The 27527-nt window shown below is 40.8% G+C and overlaps 1 protein-coding gene across 1 annotated transcript; it reads right to left on the bottom strand.

Moving 5' to 3' along the window:
* On the bottom strand, positions 1-27527 carry glp2r (glucagon-like peptide 2 receptor; the record flags this gene model as incomplete). Its single annotated transcript, XM_079260633.1, has 15 exons — positions 1-366; positions 2373-2414; positions 2503-2641; positions 5065-5153; positions 5419-5485; positions 6746-6806; positions 6925-7084; positions 7158-7314; positions 10354-10460; positions 10543-10664; positions 14310-14414; positions 14494-14590; positions 23825-23959; positions 24354-24440; positions 27504-27527. 15 exons carry the CDS (start codon positions 27525-27527, stop codon positions 1-3), a joined length of 1758 nt encoding a protein of 585 aa, XP_079116759.1.

Below are 27527 nucleotides of genomic sequence, written 5' to 3'. Positions count from 1 at the left end.
TCAGAACTGGCTCTCCTCCAGAATCTCCTCCATGGTCTCCCCAAGCGTCATCTCACCATCGCTGCTGGAGAGACTTTTCCTGGTGAGGAAGTCCAGGCCTGGAGCATCATATCCCTTCAGCCTCTGACCTTTAATTTCTCCGATTCCAAGCGCTCCTCCTCCATGTACGGCTACCTGAAGCAGGCGAGGATGAGCTGTCGAAGCACCGCCCTCATCGTAGGAGTTGCACCGACGGGAGCACTGACGGTGCTTCCCTCGAGTGCATTTCCACACGTGCTTCAGGGGTGCTCCATGAAAACAGGATCTGACCTTGAAGTGATTGGTGAACAAGAAAAGCTGCCAGCGCTTTTTCAGTTCAGCTTGAACCTAAAAGAACAAAGATTTCCCAATTTTACCATTTCATGTACGAGTAATACACCAAAACATTTTCACTTGACCTTTTAGCAACTTTTTAATTTACATATTTCTGTTGTACAAGTTGTTTGTTTTTCGTGGAAATTCATGCAGCTTATTAACCATCTGCAACGTTTCTAGATTCGCTATTTTGTTAGTTATGTCCAACGGCTGCATTTCTTGGGATATATAAAGCATTAAACAGTTATACAGTGAAAGTTGGCCATTAGATACTGCACCTTTTATTTAGTAAATTGTTCAAAAGCTTTAATGAGAGCAGATTTGGATTTATTACAAGTTTGACAAGTTGGGTGAGACAATAGTTGCAAAGACGATTTTTTAAATGGTCGAATCCAAGTAAATTTGGCTTAAAGTTCCCAAATTTAGCAAAACTCAGTTTGTAAAGGTTTTCTAACAGTCATATAAGTACGGAGCTGGACCGTATTACAACTCTGATGGGGCAGAAAATGCAGGGCATTATGGACAATGTCTGTCTGTCTGTCCACCACACAATCCCCCATGTATCTCTGTTCCAACACATCTGGCTCAAACTAATCAGTCATTGTGCAGAACTTCATTGGCTGTTGGATCCGTTTAATGGAAGCCAGGTGTGTTGGAGCAGGAATTAATTGAAAACCTGCAGGACAGTGGCCCTTGAGGGCCGACTTTGGACACCCCCAGTCTAGTGTATGACAGCTGAAAATGACAAAATTCTGTCACCTCTCTCACTAGCTTTCCACTTTTTAGTGAACATGTGCTAAAACCAGTGGCTCTCAGATGTTTCCCTTTCTGACCTCATCAAGGGAAATAACCACTCCTTTCAGTAGTGGATATTTCCACTGCCCCGAGAAGTGCATGGTGTGAGTATGGACAGGCACTGCTCATTAACATTTAAAGGTTCAGACACAAACAGCCTGTTTTCAGTAGACTCTCCACAAACAATTTTGGAATTGTTGATATTAAGAACCAAGGCTGAATTTGGGTTAATAAAGTTTGGAAAGAGAGTTGCTGGACCTCGGACACTGATATGAAATTGTTGAAAAAATGTGCAATATGGGACCTTTAAAACCAAACTGTTCCCACATCACCGCTGTGATATTAACCTTCAAAACAAAGTCCATAAAAATGTTTACCAGGACGTATTTGCAGTGATGAGTATGGAGTGACTTTAAACAAAAACTGTGTGACAGTAAAAACTGCTGTCATACTTCAGAAGATGTGTGCAGATAAAAAAATTGAATAAAAAATTGACCAAACCACAGCTCTTTTATATAGCATAAATTGTAGATATGACATTAATGTTTTGTTTTACTAAATTGTCTCTAGAGGTGATTAAAGAAATAGTAATTGTTATAAAAATTGTGATAATATAAAATAATCACAAGCTAAATATAATGTAATCAATAGAACTTCAATACTGCCATCATTTTGGTGTATTTGGTTCAGCTTTTAAAATAATAATTAGAGAGATGTTCAACATAAACTCAAATTCCAGTTGACTAATATGCTGATTATTGTAGTTATTGTTCATTTTATTAAAATAATAACAGCTTCCTATCATTATGTGAAGTGTATAATTAATCTAAAACAAGTTTTTCAAAATTTGGTAAGTAACTCAAGATGCTTATAAAACTAAAACAAGGAAATCCATTCAAATTTGTGGACAGTTCAACAATGCCCTGAAAATAAATGCTACAAGGGCAAATTGATTTAAGTAGATAAACTTTCTTTGGGAAGTTAATGTTTTATTGTATGATTCATCCGATGAATTACGTAAAATATATGCTACGATCTTTCTGACTTTGCTAACATTAGCTAAATCTGTTAGCTCTGGCATTTTTGCCAATTTTACACAATGAATGGGCAGAAAAAACTGTTTTAGTTGCTTTTCATTGATAAAAGCAACTAAAACAAAATACAATCTTAAATTTGGCCCCTTTATTTACTGTATATGACAAGAAAGTGGGGGAGAGACGTACCTCTCCGTTAGCGAAACAGTACAGCACAGCAACCAAGAAACCCTGAAAATTAAAAGAGCCAATTTAAGAACATTGAGGTAATTTTAAAACAAACTGTTACCAGACATGTAGTTAATATGTTTTATGTTACCTGGAATGAACTAAGGGTGAGATTGACAAAGTTCCGAGCATAGCGGCCGCTGCCATCCACACATTCATCTATCAGCACCGTGAAGATCACTTCGTGTATTCCCAGCAGGGGAATCAGCACCAGTGTTGCTCTGGCTAAGCTGACGGGAACAAATAAAACATTAAAGATGACGTAAATATCATACTGTTGTGACGTCCAATAACTTGCCAGGAAAAGATGTAAGAACTATAGACGTGTAAAGAAGAAAAGATTTAAAACTGACTGCATGGACGTCTCTAACACGATGACGGTAACAGTCAGAACTGATGAGGGGTACGTTATCTCTTGAAATGATTAAATAAATATATGATAAAACATAAAAAACCCTAACATTTCTGCTCTATTTCCATACATTAAGATGCCAGTTCACATATATCGAAAAAGAAATACTGAATTTAAAGGACATTTTTTTAAAAACAAAAAACTAATGACGGATAATACAGCATTATCTTCATCCTGTCTCTTCTCTGAGATCTCTCTAGTCAGTAAAAGTCAGTCTGGTGTTGACTCTTACCCCTGGGATCCACTGAACACGGAAGCGCCGTGCCTTGTCAGCTGATTGTGGCAACACTAGTAAAGATGACTGGTTTTACTGGTGCACTGTGGGGTGTATCTGCGCCACCGCTTTCCGCTTCCCTAAAGTACTCTTCAGTTCTATTTTTGCCACTTTGGAACCTCACCAATCTAGAGCAGAGTGGATCGTTCAGGCAGGAAATCAGCTGATGAAAACCAAAGTGGTGGATTTTGCCAGTTAAAGACTACATGTACACTTTGGATGCATTTTACTCTGAAACATCAACATTTCTTCATGATTGGTGGCACTGGCACCAAGCGAGGTGCAAGATGGTTTAAACTAATAAATGACACCGTGGAAAACGCACATTTATCTTAGAAGAGGAAAGCTGCGCCGTTTTGTAACCTTTTGTTTTGACACCACACATCCATAAGAAATAAAGAGCAGCACGTGAGACGTGGTCAAACTGTACCTGCGCTTTTATTTGCTGGCTTATTTTTTACTTTAAAGGAGTGTAATAAACTCTGCAGGTCAAACACGGTGCCAGGCTGAAAGCCCGGCATCGCCGCTCTGCAGCGCCTCCACAGTGCTTCTGCGTTCAGTGGATCCCTGCGGTAACTCTGTCACTTTTTCTCTTTCTTTCTCTCTCTTCCTTTAATAAAGTCCTCTCTGGATTTTTTGATGAATAAGTGGTGTTTTTGGAAACAGCCAGTGTGTTGATGTCCAGTTGTTAGCGTGTGACTTGTTGCTATGCAATGATGGCGTGCTGCACGGAAAGGATGAAAAAAAAGTTGTGTAATTGGATTTTCAGCCATGCTGCAGTGCAATGATGGCTCCAGAAATATGAATAATAAATGTTACTGTGCCACTAAAAACTATTAGTGTGGCATCATTTAGTGAACAAAACAGGAATTTTACAACAGAAGAACAAAATATTTTTATGGATTAACAGAAGTGTCCAAAGAGTTAACGCTAAAATAACCTAGTAATATTCTGTCAGGACATTCATTTTTTTTAAATAAACATTTTTCTTGAGGTGCACTAAATTTGAGAAATTTAGCTTATCATGCTGTTTACCTCCTGAAGGTAAGAACATGGCAAGGAGATTGTCACAAAACTTTGAAGTATTTCATTATCAAGCAGGCAATAAAACTTCAAGAGAATTTTCATAGATAAAAATAGATGAAAAATAGATAAAAATTCAACAGCTGCTTAAATAAAAAAAAAAAAAGTAAAAACCACTGCCATCCATAGCTATAATGTCCTCTAGACCAAAAACCAATTGTCACATATGTTTTGTGAAAGGACTGACATAAACCTCACCTACTGTATCAGTGAAACTAAGAGACTGAAAGTTAAAGAAAAAGGATCTTAGCATAAAATAGGAAAAATAGAAAAAAGAAAGAAGTCAATACAAGATGAGCTAAAAATAAGATAATAAAAGAACAGAAAAGAAAAAATTAAATAAGTTAATAACAAAAATACAAAAATTAAAATAGGCCAAACAAATCAATGATGAAATAATAAAACAAAGTCAGCCAAGCTAATAAAATAAAAACACTGAAATAAAACTAGAACTAATTTATGAGGAAAAACGGCAAATAAATATTTTTTCCAATAAAAGCTACTTCAAGCTAGGAGAGGAGGATTTAAATCCAAAACAATCGGCAAAAAAATCCAAGTCCAGGCCCTCAAAGTATTTAAAAATGTAAAAAGTCTTGAGTTGAAAAGGCTAGAGTCATCAAAATGACACCAACGCATGTCGGCTTGAATCTCTGGGAGGTCCTGGACAGGAAAAACTGTTTTAATTTGGAAAATATTGAACATTTAGGAAATACAGAAAAACTGATCAATTCCTCATGATCTCATTATTTCAGGAAAATCCTCAGCCTTTTATTTTATTTTATTTTTTCGTCATGACTAAAGAACATGTAACCTTACGACTGAGAAGACAGAACTTTGTAAATGAAGTCAGTCTCTGACATGTTTTCTCCTGTTTGCAGGATTACCTGTATCTGTAGTCAGTAAATTTCACCTGGTCTGCTTTCAACTTGGACAGCAGCAGCATCAGGATTTTAATGAATATGAAGAAAATAACCTGCAACACACAACCAGGGTACATTTCAGTTAAGCTCACTCATTTTCTAAATGCATCCAAAAATGCCTTCATCAGTGTTAAATTGACTTTTATCAGGAATACTTGTGACTGCAGCAGCTTCACCACATCATCACATGCCTGCATAAGGCTGGAACCACCAAACCCAGTATGAAATATTCTCCTTGTGTTCAACCACAAAACAACATGATGCATCTGGAACAAACTTGATTTGATGCTAGATGTATGTCAGAGGAACTTCTCTTACCAGCACTGATAAAGTAATCGGGCCCTTTATTATCCACCAGAACCATTTGTTGGCAATTGACCAGCATCTAAAGAGGAAAAAACACTACAAGTTAAGCAAACAATGGAAATATATTATATATATATATATATATATATATATATATATATATATATATATATATATATATATATATATATGTGTGTATGTGTGTGTGTGTGTGTGTGTGTATAAATTACAGACCGCAGAGCTTCAACATACAGCATATGTATATATAATTGACAGTTCAAACATACATACATAATTGGCACCATAACAAACATAAAATAATAAAACATAACATTCCTCATCAGTTGGGTTCCACTTTTATTATTAAGCAGCTGACAGCTTTGTAGAATGAAGCCCCTGATATTTTCTAATAAAATTTTTACTCAAAAACTTTTACTCAAACTTTTCTGACCATGTCATGGAGTTCATATGTCTTTTCTGAAAAGTGTGAATAACTTGCTTCGTGACGAGATGTACTATCGCCCTGAAAACGGACGTTAGCGTCACCAAACCTGCTTTTAACTGATGGGAAGAGAAAAATTCTCAAACTTTTTCGTGTCTACCCTGGACACATGTCCCCTGGTGCTTTACCTGTCATCGGAACATTGACTGTGGACGTGTTGGTTGTGTGAATGCATGTTGTGTGCATGTTTATATGAGTGGATGTGGGAGAGGTAATTATCTTAGAGTCATTAGCTGTGGTATGTTTTAATGTACAGCACTTTATCTTACTTTTTGTATGAAAAGAGCTTTATAAATAGTTACATTTAATCTGGAACCTAAACTGCAAGACGGGTTTAACACATCAGTGTTATCTTTAACCCTGTAAAGTCTGATGTATCACATTTGGAGAGAGAAAATACCAAACACTTCTCTAGGTCCACCTGATCAACTGCTTGCTAACACAAATATCTAATCAGCAACTCAACACGTAGCCATGTAGACATGGTGAAGACGACTTGCTGAAGTTCAAACTGAGCATCGGGATGAGGAAGAAAGGAGATTTAAGTGGCCTTGACTTGAAAATTGGTTTGATTGTTGTAATATATTTGTTTAATCATTCTGATTGGCCAATAAGGCTTCAGAAGAGTGATTTCATCATACAGATTAATGAACACATGTTTAACTTTAAAGTTCATGCTAAGATAGGAAGCAAAATAAGTTTTCTTCCTTGGGACAATGACACAAATATAATAATAAGTAATAATAATAAGAACAGTCTAGATGGCTTCGGCAGGTTTACGTCCTCAAATATTTAATAGAATTAATTAATGTTCAATATTTTCTCCAACACACTCACCCGGTGTTTTCATACAGGATCTTGACCACAGTCCAAGGTGTCACAAACAAGACAGGAGTCCCTGAAAAGAAGCAACAAGGTTCATGATGTTCATTCTTAAATATACATTTAAATCAGCTAAAATATTTACACACGCATCAGCCCAAACCTCCACGTGGTCCTGTTCATCCCGGACTTACCCCATCCCAGTAGCAAGTACTTTTTTAGCAGGCACCTCTTGGTCAGCACGGCGGTGAAGAGCAGCGTGTGAAGGAAAATGGCCTCCACCAACAGCCAGAAGTAGTTGCAGGCCACAAAATACTCCATGCACACTTTGGAGAACTTGCACATCAGAGCTATCTGTTGACGAATAAGGTTTCAGATGGATGCATGCAGTGGCCAAAGCCATTGCCATGGTAACGAGCGAGCGTACCGCAGAGCTGGAGTAGGAGTTCCATCCCGGGTCGTCGGTGGGAAGGTTGGAGTACATGACGTGCAGAATGATTTCTTTGGAAATGACGGCCACGGCTCTCAGGATGAACGACACAAACAGATTCATGTGGATGTAGTTTCTGGTGCAGTGGAGCTTCCTGGAAAGCAGATACGGGAGGAAGACATTGATCTGTGCGTCCGGAGCAGCTTTAAAAGCATTACAGCGATGCATGTAGGAAGCAATGAAAAATGGAGATGGTTTATAATCTGATTAGTGAGAACTGGTCATATCGACAGGAGGGTATAGAATGGTTTTGTTGGGGGATCAGGATCCTGAAGGAGCTGCACTTGTCTGATTTATAAAACGGTAAGTCTGGAGAGAAACCTTCTTTCTTTTTATGTTAAAGGAAAATAAACATTATGTAGCTTTACTGGAAACGTGTAAACATGAACATGACAATAGTGTAGCTGCTGTCAGAAGCACCTGTCATAAATTTTCACATTCGATATATATTCATATCCAAGTAGTAGTTCATAAAATGCTAATTTTTATTTATTATTTTTTCATTCAGTAAGTTCATGTAAAACATGTTTTTTGGATGGAGGTGTATGGAAGAAAGGGGGGGGGCATTTTGTTTTGCTGGTCCACATTGTTGCTCGGGGGATGTAGTTGATTGATGCACTCTGGGAGCCACACGAGGCGCTGTGCACGCGGTGTCTGCAAGAGACAGGTTGCATGTATGTGCCAGGAGAATGGAGATAAGTTCTTGGTTCTTGTAGGAAGTCGTGGATATTTTTATCCCCTTGGAGTTGATGCGGCCAATGAGGTACAATTTTTACTTGTTTTTTTGTTGTTGTTGTTGTTGTTTTTTTTGTTAATTGGTTTATTATGTAAATTTCATGTAGCTGTAATGCCAATTAAGCTTTTAATTTGATGTATTTCTGAAAAGTTTACCTTTTGCTATTTCTCTTGAATTCCTATTTTATTTATGTAACTCCTCTGTTTTGCTTTAAGTTAATTTGAGTTTGGTATTTCTTTTCTTAGTTCTGACGACATATTTGGGACAATTAAGGATCTTCCAAGTCAAGTTGAAGACACTGTCCATCAATAAATGTCTGTGAAAATCCAAGAACGATTTCGAGCTTGATTAAACTTCGAGGGAGTAACAAATAGTTTACATATATTTTAAGTCCTCTACAGGAACTGTTGTCCAGTTGAAACTTTTCCTGTTTGGATGTTTCTGCATTTTGTTCTGTTCTCTGTCCAGATGATGCAACTCGGCTTCGGTAATGCTGAAGTCCGGGTTCTGGGGAGGATCCATCCTCCATCAGACCAATTTCCACTGATCTTTAGTCCAGTTCTTGTGTCATGTGACATCCTTCAGCCTTTTCTCCCTGTTCCCTGTCTAACTTCTTCACAGCCACGTTTCCATGGAGACCATTTCTTGACTAGGCTAACCGTCTATGGATCAGCTGAAGGTCCAGATGAATCTCTCAGATCCTGGTTCAGGTCTTTACTGGACTTGTTCCTGTTTTAGATCCTGTTCTTCTGCTGTGAACGGTTTTCTGTCGTCGTCCAGCCAACGTCTCAAAGTCTGGTCCCTGAAGGTGACGTCTGCTGGCAGGAATGATATGCTGTGACTGTATAGCACTACACCTGAAGAAGCCTCTGCCTGTTGTTTTTAGTGATGCTTTGTTCATGAACGAGTCAGCTCTAACTGCCAACTCCTCAGTAAAGAAAGCAGCTATTGGCCGTTCTGAAAGTTGGCAGAGGTCGATTATTGACATCATCACCTAATTTGCATAATTAATCACCTGTGCATGCAGCTTCTTCTTCTCTGTCTTCTTTCTGCTTCAGTTTTCACCGAGACCAAGAAAGTGGATCATGTCCTCAGATCTTACCTTGGGCTTCCAGCCTGTCAGACACTGACTTCTGCTGTTGGTTTATTAAATGGTTCAGAACCAAAATCCATTCAGGACCTTCTGGTTTGTTATGAACCAATCAGACCCGTCAGGTCATCGGGGTCAGGTCTACTTTCTGTTCCCACAGTCAGAACTAAACAGTTTTTATACAGCCTTATTTTAGATGCAAAAGTACGGAAGAGTATTGGGGCCACTGAATAAAATAAATAATAATTCTGTGAATTCTGACTTTAATCTCAGAATTCTGAGAAGCCAAGCACCTTGCGTAAGAAGCAACTCTTACAATTCTGAACTGAGCCTTACACACAATACACAGCTCAACAGAAACACCTGCAAATCCCAATTGTTTTTTGTCAAAACTGACAAATGTTGCTTTCATTTTGCGAAAGAATGAAATGGGAACACAGCTACTGAAAACCCAGGCGTTAAACTTGTAGTCTTAACTTGTAGTTAATATTGTGAGATTAAAGTCAGAATTCTGTCCGTTTTCTGACTTTTTTCACAGAATTAATTTTTTTTTTTCATTCAGTGGCCCTAATACTCTTCCGTACAAAAGAAATAAAGGGAACAAATCCTGCATCTTTGGAGCATCCTGGTAACAGCTTAGAGGTGCTTTTGACTTTCTGTAGCATCAACATCACGCCTTCATCCTGCTTTAATGAGTCGCAGGTCTGCACCGAACATGGATGAAAAAGCAACCGGTGTAAAAAAGCAAACACTGAAATACCTTCAGAGTTTCAGTCTGAGAAACTTAAGACCGCTTTAAAAGATTAAAGAAGCTAAATATAAAGAAATGATTTTGTACAGCAGCGTCTGAAGCAGGTCTGAGGACTCAAGTCTGGTCCTAGAGATCTACCATCCTGCAGCTTTATACGCATCTCTTCTCCCAACACACCTGAATCAGACGAATGTCTCGGGGTGTATAAAGTAGAAGGAGAAGACCTGCCATGTTTCTGGATCTAGCTGTGTATGTAGAACAGGAGTTTTCACCAACAGGCTCGTCTACCTGCAGCGGAGCTGAGTCACATTCAGCTGGTTTAGTGATGGTTGGAGCAGCTGCTGGACAGGACTTCTACTTTATAGCACCATGATTCCACACCTCTGCTCGTTATCCCTCATGCACATGAAGGAATTCAACGTTTTCATTCAGGTGTGTTGGAGAAAAAATGTATATAAAAATGACAGAAAGTTAGTTCTCCAGAACTGGACTAATAACTGGATAACTAAGGCCAATAAGCTGGTGTTAGACTGATGTATTCCTGCGGCGAACTGACCTCAGCATGCCCATGAGGAGCGTGGCCAGGGTGAGGGAGAACAGGGACAGGGAGTAACCGATGACGGAGATGAGCCTCAGCGCCGTCTGACGAAGCATTTCATCCTCCTGGAAACACATCAGCCGTCCTCAGCTGGTTCTAAACAAACTCAGTTATGCTTCTAGGCCAGAAGCTGGCAGGCCTCCTCACCTTGTCTTTGAAGTAATCGTCCTTCACACACTCAGAGTTATCCCGCCAGGGCTCGGAGGAGTTGTCCAGCTGCCGCCAGTTGCCGTTCTCCAAGCACTGGCGATGCACCATCCTGGTGTCATCTGCAGGTAGGTGAAAGACACGCTGATGGAAACAGCTTCCTCCAGCACGGCAGTTCAGAACAGAAGCTGATTGAACGACTGGTTTATTCCTTTTTCATGGATTTCAGTGCACATCACAACTAAGGGAAACGGCTATTTTCCACACCTTTTGTTCTGTTTCTGAAATATGGATGAGTTTTCTGACAGCTGCTTTTACAGCCTCAAATAAAGAGCTTTTTACTTATTAAACGAGTAACTCTGAAGCTAAAAGATCTATTTGAGCACTTTTCGAGTCACATTAAAGGGAACATATTTATTAAGATGTGTAAATATGACTAAATGTAGCTGTGTTTCCTTTAGTTTCTGGTAAAATGAAAGCAATATTTCCAAAAAGTTTACAAGGTACATAACAAGTGTTTCCATTGAATGGTGCTTAGTGCATAAAGTCATTATTCCCATAAAAGTGAGACTGTACCTTGAGGAAGACGGAGATACAAAACATTTTGCGTTTCGGAACAGATATTTCAGTTACCACTATTGTGGTTGCCAATATTTAAGCTTCAGCGCAATGCTCGGGGTAATGGAAACGCAGCTAGTGGTATAAATATTTTGTTTGTTTAAACAATAAACAAACAGAATAAGCACTTTCAAGATGTTATGTGATGAAGCTTTAGCTTTAAGTCTTAGAATAATATGTGAACTTTGACGAAGAACAAATCTAACGAAACGGATGTTTTGGTCGAGACAGTTAAGAGAGGTCTCCATAGCAACCATTTTGGCACAAATTCTTGTCAACTGGAGGTTCTTAAGATGTAAAAGCTAAAAGTATGGGATTGAATTGCTTATATGTAAAAACAGGAAAACAACACAATGCTAACATGTCAGTTCACAGCAGGTATATTTTCAATGGAAGCCACAAAAAAGTGTGAGTGTTTCTATTCCATTTTAATACAGCATTGTACTTTAATATATATTGTAGCCTAATTATATATATTCTATAAATATTTCAGTAAAGGGGGTCATTGGCTAGAGTTATAACTATGTAATGAATTTACTGATGTTATTTACAGTTTACAGTTGAGTATGCAACAGGATATATTTTATTTTGTTTTTACTTTTATTTTCTGTCCAGTTGGACGCAGGTCCTTGCATAAAGTGCTACAGGCTTTTTTTTTTCTTGTTTACTCCCTTCCCACCATATAATATCACCTATGTTACAATACAAAGAATTAATACCATAAAGTTTGTTGCAAAGAACTGGGCTAAGTTCTCCAACTTTCCACTAAATGTAGCTATACTAAGTGTTGAAGTGCTCCTTGAAGAGCTGAGTCTTCAGCTTGCTCTTAAAGCAGACAGGGACTCTGCAGAGCGGACAGAGTTTGGGAGATCATTCCACCATCATAGCACAACAGAGGAAAAGAGTCTGGCTAGTGATTTAGTCCCACGTTGTGGTGGTAACACGGGGCGTCTTTCACTGGTGGAACGTAGCTGTCGAGAGGGAGTGTAGGTCTGGATTAGGGAATGAAGGTAGATGGGAGCCGTTTGAGTTATTGTTTTGTAAGCCAGAAGCAAAGCTTTAAATTTGATGCGTGCTGCAACCGGAAGCCAGTGAAGAGTGATTAGCAGCGGAGTGACATGAGTTCGTTTGGGTTGGTTGAAAACCAGACGCGCTGCGGCATTCTGGATCATCTGCAGAGGTTTAACAGAGTGTGCAGGCAGACCTGCCAGAAGGGAATTGCAGTAATCAATGCGTGAGATGACCAGAGCCTGAACCAGAAGCTGAGTCGTATGTTCTGTCAGGTACGGTCTGATTCTCTTGATGTTGTAGAGAGCATATTGACAGGTACGGGCAACCGAGGCAACATGGACCTTAAAGGTCAACTGTTCATGCAATTAAGTGTGAGTCAAGCTTCACACTTAATTGCAGATGTAAGGAGGGATTGGCTGGGCAAATGATGAGCTCTGTCTTGGACAGATTGAGCTGAAGGTGGCGAGGCTTCATCCATGCCGAGATATCAGCAAGGCAGGCTGATATTCTCATTGAGACGGTTGTGTCATCCGGAGGAAAGGAGAGGAAAAGCTGAGTGTCATCAGCGTAACAGTGATAGGAGAAGCCGTGAGAGTTTATGACTGCACCAAGTGAGGAGGTGTATGGTGAGAAGAGAAGAGGGCTGAGCACCGACCCTTGAGGCACCCCTGTTTTCAACTCATGTGAGCTGGACACTTCTCCTCGCCAGGATACCCTGAATGATTTTCCTGGGAGGTAGGACGAGAACCAGGAGAGGACAGATCCAGAGATGCCAAGCCCAGAGAGTGTGATTGTAAATGTTCTACATGTTATGTGCTGGACCCACCACAGAGAGAATAGCCACAGTTTAGCTGCAGCGAATGGGGATCCAATGAAAACAATAGATAATGGTTGAATTCTCAGCCATTATTTACTATAGTTGAACTGAATTCTCAGTCCAACTATAGTAATTATCTCTGGTTTAGTACAAACATGAAAATCCTGACTGAAATGTAATGCAGACAGACTGCGGTTGGCGTTGTACGTAGATATAATAAATTCAGAAACAAAACGTTATTCTAACAATAATCCACAAATAGGAGAAATGCTGTCGTTGTGCCAAGATTCTGGAGGACCAGCCGGGACAACGCAACACAGCGTTTTCACGAGAAGTAAGAAATAGTCATATATAAGTATAGATCACTAAATATCCTTTCAACATCTACCGTTAACTCATACATAAATATGTGTTTTGTAAAAGCACATGTTAAACTGAAATATTAAAAAGGATTTGCAAATTGAAATGTTAATTTATTGTTAAATATGATGAATTATAAAAAGATTTAAGTTATTTCCAAAAAAAGAAATTAACAAAACATTTCCTAAACTTGGTTAGAAAGGAAATTTTGTTTCTTATACTTTAAAAATAATTTCACTGTTCTTTTCACAGCGTTTTTACAAATGGCATTTCCTGCATGGCTCGCCAATCTGTGAGCACAAACTCCTTTCAGCTTCTACGTGACACTTTGGAGCCACAAAAACCAAGTTAACCCTTTGATACATCGTGTCCACTATGGTGGACGCCTGGTTAAAGGCTGTTTTCCAGTATATCCAGAAGTGATGATGGTATTTTTCCAATTGTGCCCTTCAGTGGACATTAGGAGAGTCACACTGCCGCTCACTGAAGAATAAACAAATAAAGTATACACTTTCATGTATACATGTACATGTAATTACTAACTTATGACCATATGTCCTGTTTATGACTACCTCAGTCATAAACAGGACAAAAAAATCTATTTTTAGAGAATATTGTTTATTATTTATTATTATTAATATTATTTGATAAATATTATTTGATAAATAATTTTATAAAATAGATCAAATAAATAAACTAAATAAAAAGTCAATGTTAAAGACAAAGAAAAGTGTGTTTGTACATGTCTGTAGAAGTAAAATATTGCATATAAAAGAAATGTGGCATTGTTTTTTTAATAATTCATGCATCAGACAGTTAAACCTCCTCCAATGTAAACAGCTCTCTGATTGGTTAGATGACAACCCTGCTAACACCCTGATCTGAACCAAATGAATGAATATCCCATTTATTTCATCATATTGGACATCACATCAGTGTTGGAAGTGATAAAGCAGGTTACCTTCACTGATCCACGGTAGGAAAGAAGGACAGGGGACGGACACGTTCCCAGGAGGTGAATGAGGCCAGCAAACAAACATGTCAAATGATCCTTTACAGAAGTTTCCTGCAATGAAAGATGTTCATCTTAGCTTTGGATGCTGGACTTAGAAATGAAGCTATTTATCGTCCAGACAGAAGCTCACCATGTTTCGGAAAGCCAGCGGTTTTCAGGGTTTTGTTGCAGTTCTCCCAGTACTCAGTCCGTTTGGAAATGAGACTTTCCAGCAGCGAGCCAGTTGCCTTCAGAGAGAAGCAAGAGGAAACCTTTAACCTTCCAGGCTAAATGCCTGTATGTCTCCATGGTAGCAGCGACTAACGTTAGCAATCTGAAAGTTATAATGTGACTCATCAGCATTTAGATTTCATGTGAGAATATTTCCGTTACTTTGACGTTAAACAGCTTGACACGATGCAGCCAAAGTAAATAAACTCATTTCAGCATCGTCACAACAGTCCTGCAGGGATCTGGGCTTCGTTGCTATGAGCAACTCCAGTTACATCCTTTCTCAAACGTAAATGTTATAAATGTAACAGTGATTTGATAAAAGAGCATGTTTATGAGAGAAGCTGTCAGATGTTTATGGTGCTTTGAGTCATGAACAGTAAACACTCCTCAGCCTCTTTATCCACCCCACTACACCGGGTTGGACCTTTTTTTTCCTGCAAAGCCACCTTCATTCTTGGTGTCAGAGATCCAACAACATGTTGGAAACGTTCCTCAGAGGTTTCCTCCATGCTGACATGAAGCATCACACAGTTGCTGCACATCATGATGAGAATCTCCCGTTCCACCACATCCCAAAGCTGCTCTGCTGGACTGAGATCTGGTGACTGTGGAGGCCGTTGGTGGACAGTGAACTCATCATCATGATGAAGAAAGCAGCTGGAGATGATGTGAGCTTTGTGACATGGTGCATCATCCTGCTGGAAGTTTCCATCAGAAGATGCTCCACTGTGCTCAGAAAGGGATGGACATGGTCAGCAGCAGGACTCAGGTAGGCTGTGCTGGTTAAACCATGTCATACTGGGATTAAGGGACCTTTTCCACCAGCACTCCTCCTGGTTTGTAGGTGTTTCCATCTGGATCTTCCTGGACGATACAGTTTTAGCACCTCCGGTGAGGTTCTGACGTTGGGCTGAAAATGTAACGTGTACAGTTTCCAGGACAATGTTGGATGTTGCAGGCTGAGTCGTGACAGAGACTCATAAGAACAGCTTTGGGTCGTAAAAGCAGGCAGCTTGACTTTTAGACCACCAGCCCTTTCTGGCCTTGTTCATGGAATCTTTTCCCCTATTACAGCAGCAAGTAAAGCATCACCTCCTCAGCCTCCTCTGTCCACTAACAAATGACTTTATGATTGTTATGACCCCCAAAGTGTCCAGGGAAAAAAACAGAGGGTGGCAAAACAAAATGAAGATGGCAACGAAGTACAAGATAAAAATGGAATTTTATTCACAAAGTGATTCAAATAAAAGAAACAAAAAAGGGACAACTTAAAACATCTGACAAGTGTAAAATCTAACAACAAAACCCTAAAAGACCAACGAAAAGCTCAGACCAAAATCCAAGCAAAGGCAGAGAACCAAAAAGAAGCCAAAGGCCGACCTTTCCTGTAACGCTACAGCAGCTGACGCCAAACATAAAGTGGCAAACCGAGTCACACTACACAGCTGCCCGAAATGAAGGCGATGGTGAGCCTTAAGTAGGCAGGTGTCCTTAGGGGTGTCCAATAGAGGAAGAGACTGAGAAGACACCCACCAATCCTATGCCACGATAGAGGTGGAGCTGAGGGATGGCAGCCAACAATCCATGGGCTGAGAAGTCTCTGTTTGCACAAAGACCCTGCAGGCCGGCAGACTAAAGGTCGTAACAACGATATTTACCAATGGGACCTGGCCCACACTGAGGGGGTGTATTGTTGTGTGTTCAGAGATGATGTTCTGCATATCTTGGCTGGAACCAGTGTTTACTTCCTATTGTCTTTCCATCATCTCCAACCAGTCTGACCATCCTCCTCTGACCTCTGACATCAACCAGACTTTCTGGTCCAGACAACTGCTGCTCGCTGGATGTTTTCTCTTCTTCAGACCTTCTCTGAAAACCCTGAAGAGGCCTCAATGTGTAAAAAGTAAATCTCATTCTGATGCTCAGTTTCAACTTGACATCATCTTCACCATAATATAACTCAATGTGTTGCGTTGCTGCCATTTGATTGGCTGATTAGATATGTGCATTAACAAGTAATTGAACAGATGAAGCTGATGAAGCGACTGGTGAGTTCATGCAGCCTGTAGTGCAGGAATCCCCAATCCTGGTCCTCGAGGACCGGAGTCCTGCAGGTTTTCCAAGTGTCCTTGCTGAAACACACCTGACTCAGACTCAGACAAGCGCCGCACATGTCTGCTAAATACACATTGATTTGAATCAGGTGTGTTACAGGTGGGACACTTGGAAAATCTGCAGGACACCGGTCCTCGAGGACTAGGATTGAGGACCCTTGCTGTAGTGGACATTTGATGCTGCAGTGTCGATATTCCACCACTTGGGGGCAGCATATAATCAATGCATCTTCTGCTGCAGCAGGAAACTTTTTACCTAAATGCAATCTGCAACTAATCCAGACAGTTTATCTGCTCATGCAAGCTGCACTCATGCCAGTATGACACATATACATGATATGAACATAAACTCCCTTTGGATCGATATAAAAGCTGATGATCAGCCAAATCCCTCATGTGTGATCAGCTAGTGAACTTTGCAGGGTCTGTATTTTCTACTTGGTGGCTCATCCTGCCAGATGTTCTAAAAAATCTGAGTTGATTTACAACATTTATATTCAGTGAGATAATGCTTGCAGTCCAGAAGCACATTCCCAGAGAAATAAACTGGAATAAATCTGCAGTTTCCTCTTATCAGCACAAACTGGATCTAATAAAATGAACATAAAAAGCAGAATATTCATGCCAAAAGGAAAAGGACATTATTAATATAAGATATTTTAATTCATTTTTTGTTTTATATTTATCTATGATCAGATAGATGTAACTTTTTTCTTTTTTACAAATTGATATTTATTTGTTTACTTGAAGGCAATTTGAATTCATTAATAGTTGGAAAATCTATTTAAATATTTATTTGAAATTCTAATTCATTTCTTTTGATTTAGTTCTTTTTAATTTCTGTCAAAACATTATTTATTTAGTTTACTAAACTAAATAGGACAAAAAATAAAAATATACATCTAACTTAAGTATTTCCAAGGTTTAAAAATGCATCTTGATGCAACCAATTACAAATCAATAAAACAATACTAATATATGATATACATGCTGTATTCTGTGTTATTTAGTTCTGAATAAAAACATGTCCTTAGAGTCTTAAACTAAGTTTAGATCAGACACATTATGCATGAAATACCCTTGAGGATGAGCTTTGGAGCTACCTGCTGGGAGAAGATGTTGAAGATGAGCAGGAGTGTGATGCTGTCATGCCACTTTGGCAGCAGGGTTGGCATGGTGCTGCGTTCACATTGACAACAGCTGATTTCTGACCTCTTTCTGGACTCTTCACACCTTTTCCTCTGACTCCCGCAGCCTTTCACTCATCCCCACTTTGCTCCCTCCTGGCACCCATCAGAAGGAGGTCAGGTGTAGCTCAGTCTCTCAGTCTGACCTTCTCTGTTAACTCTGAGGAAATTTCTGGGACGACTGGAGGACGTTTGATGCTTTTCAAAGCCACTTCACAACTTTTCTTCTTTATTCCTCAAAATCTTCTTTATCCAAGCAATCTTCAAGCACCTAAAGCCGCCTGATGGTCCGTCAGCGGCAGACTGGGATGATTTTCACAGCTAAAGAAGTCCGTGTTTATCCATGAAGACGTCCCAGGCTGTGAAGGAAGTGGATCTGTCTGTATTCCCTACCGACTGAGAGGGCTTGAGATCCTCATGGACAGATTGTCTGTCCCACCCCGTTATCCTTAACCAATCAAGACAAGGCCTGGTGGGAGTCGTCTAGCTGGACTAACTGTTGTCCAGGGAAGCTGATCATGCAGAGGGAAATGAACCCGACCCATTAGAGTCATAGTACATACATTCACACACCAGTAAACATCACCTGTAAGCCTCAGTCCCATCCCTCTGTTTGGCTGTATCGCTCAGTAACTGGGTATCACCCTGCAGCTCTGACATTAATGGGGATCTAAATGTAAACCAACACCAGTGAAGCCAAACACAGGGAGGAAAATGGGAAGCAGCGAGCCAGAAGTGCCGACACAAGCCTCCATGTCTGGATCAAACATGTCCCACTGCGTACTCTTACACATATTTATAACATATCAGAATATAATCACCAAGGAACAGAACTCATTATTTGTTTTCTATAAAATTGATTTGATTTCTTGTTTTGGCTCAATCAAAGCATGTCTGTTTGGTCCAGTAGCTTCCTGACTGACAGCATCATCATCTGTAAGATGCGCTAAACAAACAGCATGTAGGACGGTTTCTGTCGGCTTTGGTCCAGCCAGCAAAACGTCTTATTGTGTTTCTTATCTCAGTGATACTGCGTGTAACAGCGCTTACCAGGCAAGTTATTAGCCAATCATGTGGCAGCGATTCAGTGAATAATGACATGTAGACGTGGTGAAACCAGAGAACCTGCAGCAACTGAGATGCTTGATGTCCATACGGAGGAAGTCTCTGAGGAATGGACAGGCGACCTGTCCGGGGTCCAGTCTAATGACTGCTGGGGGAGACTCCAGCTGTGACCCTAAAATGGACTGAGTGGTTTAAAAAATGAACGAATCAATGAACGAATGCCTGAGGAATGTTGCTGACACCTTGTTGAATCTATGACACCAACAATACTGAAGTTCTGAAGGGAAAATGGACCCAACCTGCGATCTAAAAGATGGACCTGATAAAGCAGTAGGTGAGTGTTTGGTAAATTCAGACTTTATTACTTTGGTTTTTATTCATTCATTCATTTTCCTAACCGCTTAATCCGATAAAGGGTCGCTGGGAAGCTGGAGCCTATCCCAGCAGTCTTTGGGCGAAAGGCAGGGTACACCCGGGACAGCTCGCCAGTCCATCGCAGCTTGGTTTTTATAATTATTTAATATTTATGTTTTCATTTGTCTGCAGATTGGCATCCATTCCTCAACCAATCAGGAGTCAGTCTGGTCGTGTCTGACACACACAGCATGACCAAGCTGGTCCCACAAGTGTTCAGCTGGTTTGTAGGACTCTAAGCAGGACACTCCCGGCTTTGGGAGGTAGTTTGTGATGCTCCTGGTTCTGAGGGGAGAGGACTGTCTTCCTGGAGGTCCAGATTTCAGATATCTAGGCTCACTGCTGTCTCCAGAATCTTTTTCTCATAAGTCCGTCTATTAATCAGGTGCCGTTGATACATTCGTGGTTGCAATACACACACAGCACTTCAGCATGAAAACAGTGAACATCGACATGCATTATGTTCATTCATTCATTCATTTTCCTAACCGTTTAATCAAATTCAGGGTCGCGGGGAGCTGGAGCCTATCCCAACTGGCTTTGGGCAAAAGGTGAGGTACACCCTAGACAGCCCATCACAGGGCCACACAGAGACAAACAACCACTCATGCTCACCCCAAGGGCCAATTTAGAGTACCCTTTTAACCTACCATGCATGTCTTTGGACAGTGGGAGGAAGCTGGAGAGAACCCATGCATACATGAGGAGAGCATGCAAACTCCACACAGAAAGGCCACTGTCCAAACCAAGGATTGAACCAGCAACCTTCTTGCTGTGAGGCCACAGTGCTAACCACTGCACCACCGTGTAGCGCATGCATTGTGTACACACATATATTACACCTGGAAGGGCAGGAAGCTGGAGCCTGTCCCAGTCATCATCAGGTGAGAGACAGTCTGGACAGTCCATCGCAGGACCAACACAGAGACAAACAACCGTTTATTCCCAGGGAGAATTTAGTGATCATCAACCGAACGTGCATGTCTTTGGATGGGAAGAAGCCAGAGAGAACCCACACATACATGCAGGAGAACATGCAAACTCCACACAGAAAGCCCACCGTTTAGACCCCCTCTCCTCTCCTCGGACGAGGTTCAAACTAGCACCTACCTGCTGTGCTAACCACTACGCCACCAGTATCTGTGGTATCAGAACACTTCTAAGACCTCATTACAGCAGACATGCCATCATTTGTGACTGTGTTGTGAAACTAAGTGGAATAAATTGATTAAAGATGAATAAGTAATATCAGAAAAGCAAACTGATACAAATTCCTCTGTTTCTGCCAACTGATCTTTAACTTTCTCAGTGATACAGGACTCTACAGATGTAGCACTTTAATTCAGTGTAAGATCAACACTGCTTCAAAACATTAGTCATTTAAAGAAGTATTATATATATATATATATATATATATATATATATATATATATATATATATATATATATATATATATATATATATATATGGTTAAATGCATAATAATGTGACTTTATGAATTTTTCTTTAAAAATCCATAAATCCTCTCGACTGCTAGTAAAAAGTGAAAAAGTAAAAAGCAAGATCACCCGAAGACAAAAGCAGAGTGCAAAAGGAATGTGTGCTGATGAAACACGCTTATCTGGCCTGGAGAAAAGGAATTAAACCTGAAAGATGCATCATGTGGAACAGTAATTGTGTTTTTAGTTCATGATAATAAACCTTTGAAATGGCCTCGTGATGCGGATGTGACAGAATCCTCTGCAGAAAAATATATATGATTGTTTCAGGACCTCACTGTTCCATTATCTGTGGCTGAAACGAGACGACGGTGAAATTGAATTTCTCCCAGCTCTGTAAGCGTTACAGTATACCACGGCGCGGGGCCATACGTCTGTCTGTGAGTCTGAATACCAGACAGCGAAGACGAGGCTCAGAGCAGAGGGAAAATACATCAATTACAGTGTTTTATTGTCATTTGCAAAGGTTTAAATGGCAGTAAAGCAGTTTAAAGGTAGACTGGTGGCCTCAGGCTGCTGCTGAGACGGATTTAAACTGGGCCGAGATGGAAAAAACATTTAAGGTTAAATATAACCGTTTTCATAGTTTAAAAACATTTTCAATTTTATTTTTAAAAAAAAACTTTTATCAAAGCCTTATTGTTGAAAACAAACCCTGATATTCATTAAATGATATTAAAGTTAGGCTGTCAAATGAAACAATAATTAAATAACATTTAATAATCATGTAATAAACTTAAAGAGACTAATGAAAAAATCCCTGATTAGGATGGTCTTCAAGATGGTGCAGCGATTTTCAAATGTGTCTGAATGACCCCATAAAGGATGGGCTGTGTTGGACAGCCAGACACAAAATTAAACATTCATTCATTCATTGCTAGCTCTGTGAGTAGCTAGCCCTGTTTAGGACATATTAACACAGCTAGCTAAGCAGACAGCTTATGGTTAATTAACTTGCTTACAGAGCAAGCTAAGCAGAAAAGCTGTGTCTCAGTTTATTAAGTGTCATGGTTTCTGCTCTGGCCTGAGCGAGCTGCACCCCCCTGCCTGACTGCAGATTATCCCCACCTGTGCTGCTCTCTATTTAGACACTTGCCCTGGATCTGCTCAGCGTGAGATCATCTGTCTTTTCCACAGCCTTCAAGCGTTGCTCATGTACCTGACTCTGAAAACCTGGTCTTGACCCTGCCTGTCCCCGACCACTGGCTTTGCTGCATCCTTGTTGGTATGAATTGACCGCCTTGTTGCTGAACCTTGCCTGGTCCTGACCCTGCCTCCTGCATGTTCCTTGGATTTCTTCAACTCTCGTGTTTTTTGGTGCGGACCCTGAACTGTTTTTAGACCTTGTTATTCTGGACTGTGGAAATTATTTTTCCTGCTCTGTAGGACCAAACCTAGACTCCTGGTAAACATTTATTCTTTTGGTCTCTCCAGTATCATCTCACTCCTGGTTTTTGGCTCATCTTTTGTGTTCCAGACCTCCTGACACTCAGACTTAGCAAGACCACCTTCAACACCATCTCTATTTCAATAAATCTGTTTAACCTCCTTTGTTGACTGAGTTTTGGGTTCTGGCTTCTTCAACAATAACACTGTGGACTTTGGCGTGCTGGTTCATCAGCATGATGGTGCACCAAACAGTGTGGAAATCGTCTCTGAATCCACTTGACAAACCTACAATGTGTTCAACATGCAGCAAAGGCAACTGGCGTTCTTTCTTCCCAATGTTGCCAAGTCATCAGTATAAAATATTGGTTGTCCTAAAAGTCTCTACAAGTTGTCATATGACATCATCACATAATCAGCATAATCAAACTGGTAATATAATTATAACAGACGATGCCGCGGTGAGGAAGGTCGTGGTAGAGACAAGATTGACACCCGAAATATGCTTAGAGCATGAAAATGTTTTTAAATTTTTTATTAAGTGTGGTTTGGTTTTTAAATAGAAGTCAACAACATGTTACAGAACTTCTATCTTTTTAATGTTTACACTCTTCATTAGTAGACGTTAGTATCTCCTGGTGAACCAGGACGAGACCAGAAAGTAGTAACTTTGTGTGTTTCAGTCTGGTCATGGAGCACAGGCAATCACCTCCTGCTCGGACTGCAGGTGGGAAGTCAGCCGTGTTGCCAGATCTTGTAAGAAAAAAACAAAAAAAAAGCTTGATTAAAACAAGCAAAAGAAGCAACTTGGGTCCTCAAAGATTAGCGGGGGGGTGGGGTTAATGCTAATTTTGATCTATCTACATACAGTCCTGATCAAAATCTTAAGATCAGTTCAAAAATTGATAGAATTGACCTTTTGCACATTTGGATCTCAATGGGGTTTTAAGTAAAGCTACAATATGCAAAAGCAAGAAGGGGGAGTGTGACAAAAACACTTTGAAATAGTAAGTTATCAAAAACAATTAAATGGAAATAGGCTGTTTATCAGCTGATCAAAAGTTTAAGACCACAGGCTATAAAAGCCAAAATCTGCTCAAAATTCTAATTTTCTGTCGGGCTTTCACACGGTCACGCCTTCCTGATGGCTAAAGCTAAGAAGCTTTCTCTTCTTGAACGTGGTCAGATTGTCAAGCTGCATAATCCTCTGCATTGTTGATCAGAATTTAACTGTAAACAATTTAAATAATCAACATTTCACCAGGACAATATTTCAAAACTAAAAACTAAGTGTAAGCATGTCCAAACAGGCGTGCTTGTGAAGTAAGCGTGCGGAAGTCCTTCTCTTAGCATGTTGCCACCTGCTTCCAGTCCAGCGTGTCCTGGAGGAAGCGGTCGGTGGGGACTGATCGGCCACATCTTCTGGTCCAAAGACATCACTGAGGTCAGGAAGATACTTTGGAAGAAAGCACAGGCAGTTACCACTGGAGTTCAATGCAACCTTGACCTGCATTGCCTCAAACAGGGTTGTGAGCCATCAAGCTGATGGACGTGCACGTCATTTGTTAAATCTTTCTTCTACCCGGCCCTGAAGCGGCTGTTTGTAATGGGTGATGATGGCTTTGGATGCCTGAATGCAGGGATACGCACCATCACTCGGCCCGATAAAGCCAGGAGTCTTTAAGAACACGGGTGTCATGAACAGAGCCAGGAAAACCTGTGAAAATGTTCAGAAATGAGCAACGAGTCACAGATGGCTTTCATGTGAATAGAATAAAACTGCTGAAAGGAAAAATAATCCTCTGCTGTGATGTAAGGGTTTTAATTAGAGTAAGACAGCCATTCACTGCACCTATGCCTCTGACAAAGGCTTTGAGTCGTGCTAGACGTCCAAATCCCAGTACATCCTCCTGTTAAGGTTTAGCAGGTAGAAGGCTGGATCCAGGAACTGAGTTGACAACAGGTTGAGGGAAAAAGAGCAAAAACAGCTTTATTATGAGTCCAATCTTGGATAGTCTAAACTGACTGGGCCGTGAATCCTTTTCTTGGGAGAAACTCAACGATCTGGCAGCAACTGAATGCAGCCTGGCTCTTATGTAAGCTGAGCTGACAAGTCGCAGGTGAGCGGCGTCCCCCATTAACCCCAGGTAAGCACAATCTCCAATCAGTGCTCTTCCTTTGCCAGTTGGAGCTCTGAACTGAAAAACAAAACATAAGTAGCATGAACACAATCTCAACACCCCCAGCTCCCCTGCTTTGGATAACAGATGATTTTGTGTGTTTTTTCCTTTATAACTTTGTAATTCTGTGCACAATTTGGCAGATTGTTGACAGAGAACCCTCTGGCTGCAACTCTGTCTGAGATGCCATGCCAACAAAGATCAATATCACCTGTGGATGGCCCCAGCCGTGATCTTGATCTCATTTCAAAACTCTCATCAAGTAATTCATTAAATCTTTTGTCAAATGGAAGTCTGGTTTTAGGTCTCGGTCAGGATCCAACTAAACCAGAAGAACCGGAACGTTGGGGTTCAGTCTGGTGTACAGGAGTCGTCTTCTAGCCTAAAATTATACAGAGATAAAATATTAAATTAAAGCTAGTGATTATAAAAGAAAATCTTACATCTTTTAATTTTCTTTTGTAAAAACTTCTCAAAAAGAAATAATTACAGTTTTACTACTTTGTACATGTATTTTCCATCCATGATGCCACCGGACGATGTGCATCTGCTTGTCCTGGAGTCACGGTGGGACAGCAGGCAGTAGCGTCAAACGTCCCGCTTCGTGCCTCAGTTTAGGGTTCAGTTTAGCGCCAAACTCCGGCGCTGCAATGAGAGTTTGCTTTATAAGCGTTCTTTGGCACCTCTGCTTCTTTCTAATCTGCACCATTTGTTGTAGTTTAACTATAATTTTCATCAGCAAAATATCGCAAGTTGATGGTATAACCTGATGGTTATACCATTCATTTCTGTCTCAGTTTTCCTGTTTTTACATACCTGTAACCTACACACTTGAAAACACACACACTTCTACCAGGTTCACACTTTATCGAAGACCATAGGGTGTAGTTACCGTGTTACAACAGGCCTGACAATAAGGACGACGATTCAACCTTTATGATGATGACATGTCTGACAGTCGTTTGTAAAAGTTGCTTCTGCATTGTTGTGTTGAAACATTGTAAAGGAAAATAGTCTCACCATATGTTTCTTCTTTTGTACTTATTAAGAATCACATAAAATGCTTACAAATAGTACACATGGTGCTTGCTTAAGAGACAGACAACACAGAACATATCTAACATAACATGCCTGCCTACACCCAGACTGAAACATCTGCTCCGTGGCTATCGTTTATGGAGCGAATAGACTGCAGTCACACAAGGTGGATTGTGCCTATAAATACTGAACACATCCTGGAAGAGCTCAGAGCTCTCTGTACTGACGCTGTGTCAGTTTGTCTTAATAAAGAACTCAGTTTAACCCTCTCCAGCACAACATGATAATGCTACACTGCTCAAAACTTAAAGGAAATTCTTACACAACACATCTTAGATCTTCATGTATGAAATATTCCAGGTGAGAATCTTTATTTCAATGTGTTGAGAACAAAATACAAGAACGATCAATGGAAATCGGTATCATTACCTTTGGGTCTGGATTCAGAATGATACTAAAAAAATAAGTGGACCCAACTTCTGTGGAAGTTCCTAAAGAAAATTCATGGATGGTCGGGCTGGGAAAAGATGTCCAGGAGAAGCTGGATTGGATTCAGGTCTTGTGAAAAGACAGGCTGTTCCAGATTATCAATGCCTTTGTCATCCAGGAACTATTGACACACTCCAACCACATGATGTTGAGCATTCTCCTGCACCAGAAGGTACACAGGTCCCTTTGTAGCAGCATAGAGTCTGACAGTGAGTCTGGGGATCTCATCCTGTTACCTTAACGCAGTCAGGGTACCTCTGGCTAGCTCATGGAGATCTGTACAACCATCCGAGGATATGCCCCCTCAGACCATTGCTGACCCACTGCCAAACCAGTCATGCTGGAGGATTTAAGGCAGCAGAACTTTGTCCACGGCATCTCCAGACTCTCTCCCCTCTGGCACATGTTTAATGTGAACCTGCTATAAATACAAAGAGCGCAGGGAGCCGAAAGCCAATATGCCAATCATGGTGTTCTCATTATATGAACCAGCCAATGTGGCTGCACAATGTAGAGCTGTGAGCTCAGGCTCCTCTAGTGGACGTGACTCCTTCATGCCATCCTCATGGAGTCTGATTCTGGCAGTTTGAGCCGAAACATCCACATTAAAGGTGTGTTCAGACCAAACGCGTTTTGAGTGTTTTTCACGTTGGCGCTGGTCACTAAACTGCCACTTTTGTGTCCGACGCCCAAAATGCTCCCAAGGCTCCTGCCGCTCCTGCCGCTTGTCTGGAGCGAGTGGCAAACGCGGCGGCGAAGAGAGGAGGGAAAGGTGGAGCTTTCCTTCCAGTCAGTTTGAATGATGTGGGATTCAGTAGAGAGATGACATGGTTATATTTAATAAATAAAGCTAGAGAACGTTGTCGTAGGGCAGTGATAGTCACTGTTAATGAACACCCCCCCCAAAAACAAAGTAAAACTTTGTTTTTGGGGGGGTGTTTGGGGGATTTGGCAACGTATCCTGCTACGTTGCCAAATCAGTAACATTCAGCTTTTTAGCAAGGAATGGTTATCCTAAATATTGCACGGAGTAATGGCATCTCAGCCCCGTGTCTGGGTTCACCACAGGAATCCTCCAGGAGCTGTGAGCTGATCGCTCTGATTGGTTGACGCCCCGCGTCAAGTGGTAAAAGTTCAGCTTTGCCTGTCTCTGGCTTTTTGAGCTTAAAAAAACGTATTAAATTTCGACGCGTTCCGCGCGGAATGCCAATGTTCAAAATGCGATGCGAGGAAGCTTGACGCCGCCTTGCCGCACCTACACATAGACTTTACATGGAAACTTGAAGCTCAAAACCCGTTTGGTCTGAACACACCGTAATGGTTTGCTTTAAGTCATTTAGTAAAACTCTGGCAGTGCTCTTTCTGCCCTCTCAGAAAGGAGCAGATAGCATTCCTGCTGGGGTGCTGTCATCCTACTAGTCCCACCACACCTCATGGTATACTGACCTGTCACCTGGTGTCGCCTCCGTAATGTGAAAACATTCCCAGAACCAACACCCTGGATCAGCTGCACCTCCTGAGCAACTTTGGTGGGTTGCAGAGACCTCATGTTACCTCCGGTGGTGAGGACGCTGGCAT

Source organism: Telmatherina bonti (genome assembly GCF_933228915.1).
Source record: "Telmatherina bonti genome assembly, chromosome: 21".
Taxonomy (NCBI): domain Eukaryota; kingdom Metazoa; phylum Chordata; class Actinopteri; order Atheriniformes; family Telmatherinidae; genus Telmatherina; species Telmatherina bonti.
This window is presented reverse-complemented; position numbering and strand designations above follow the sequence as displayed.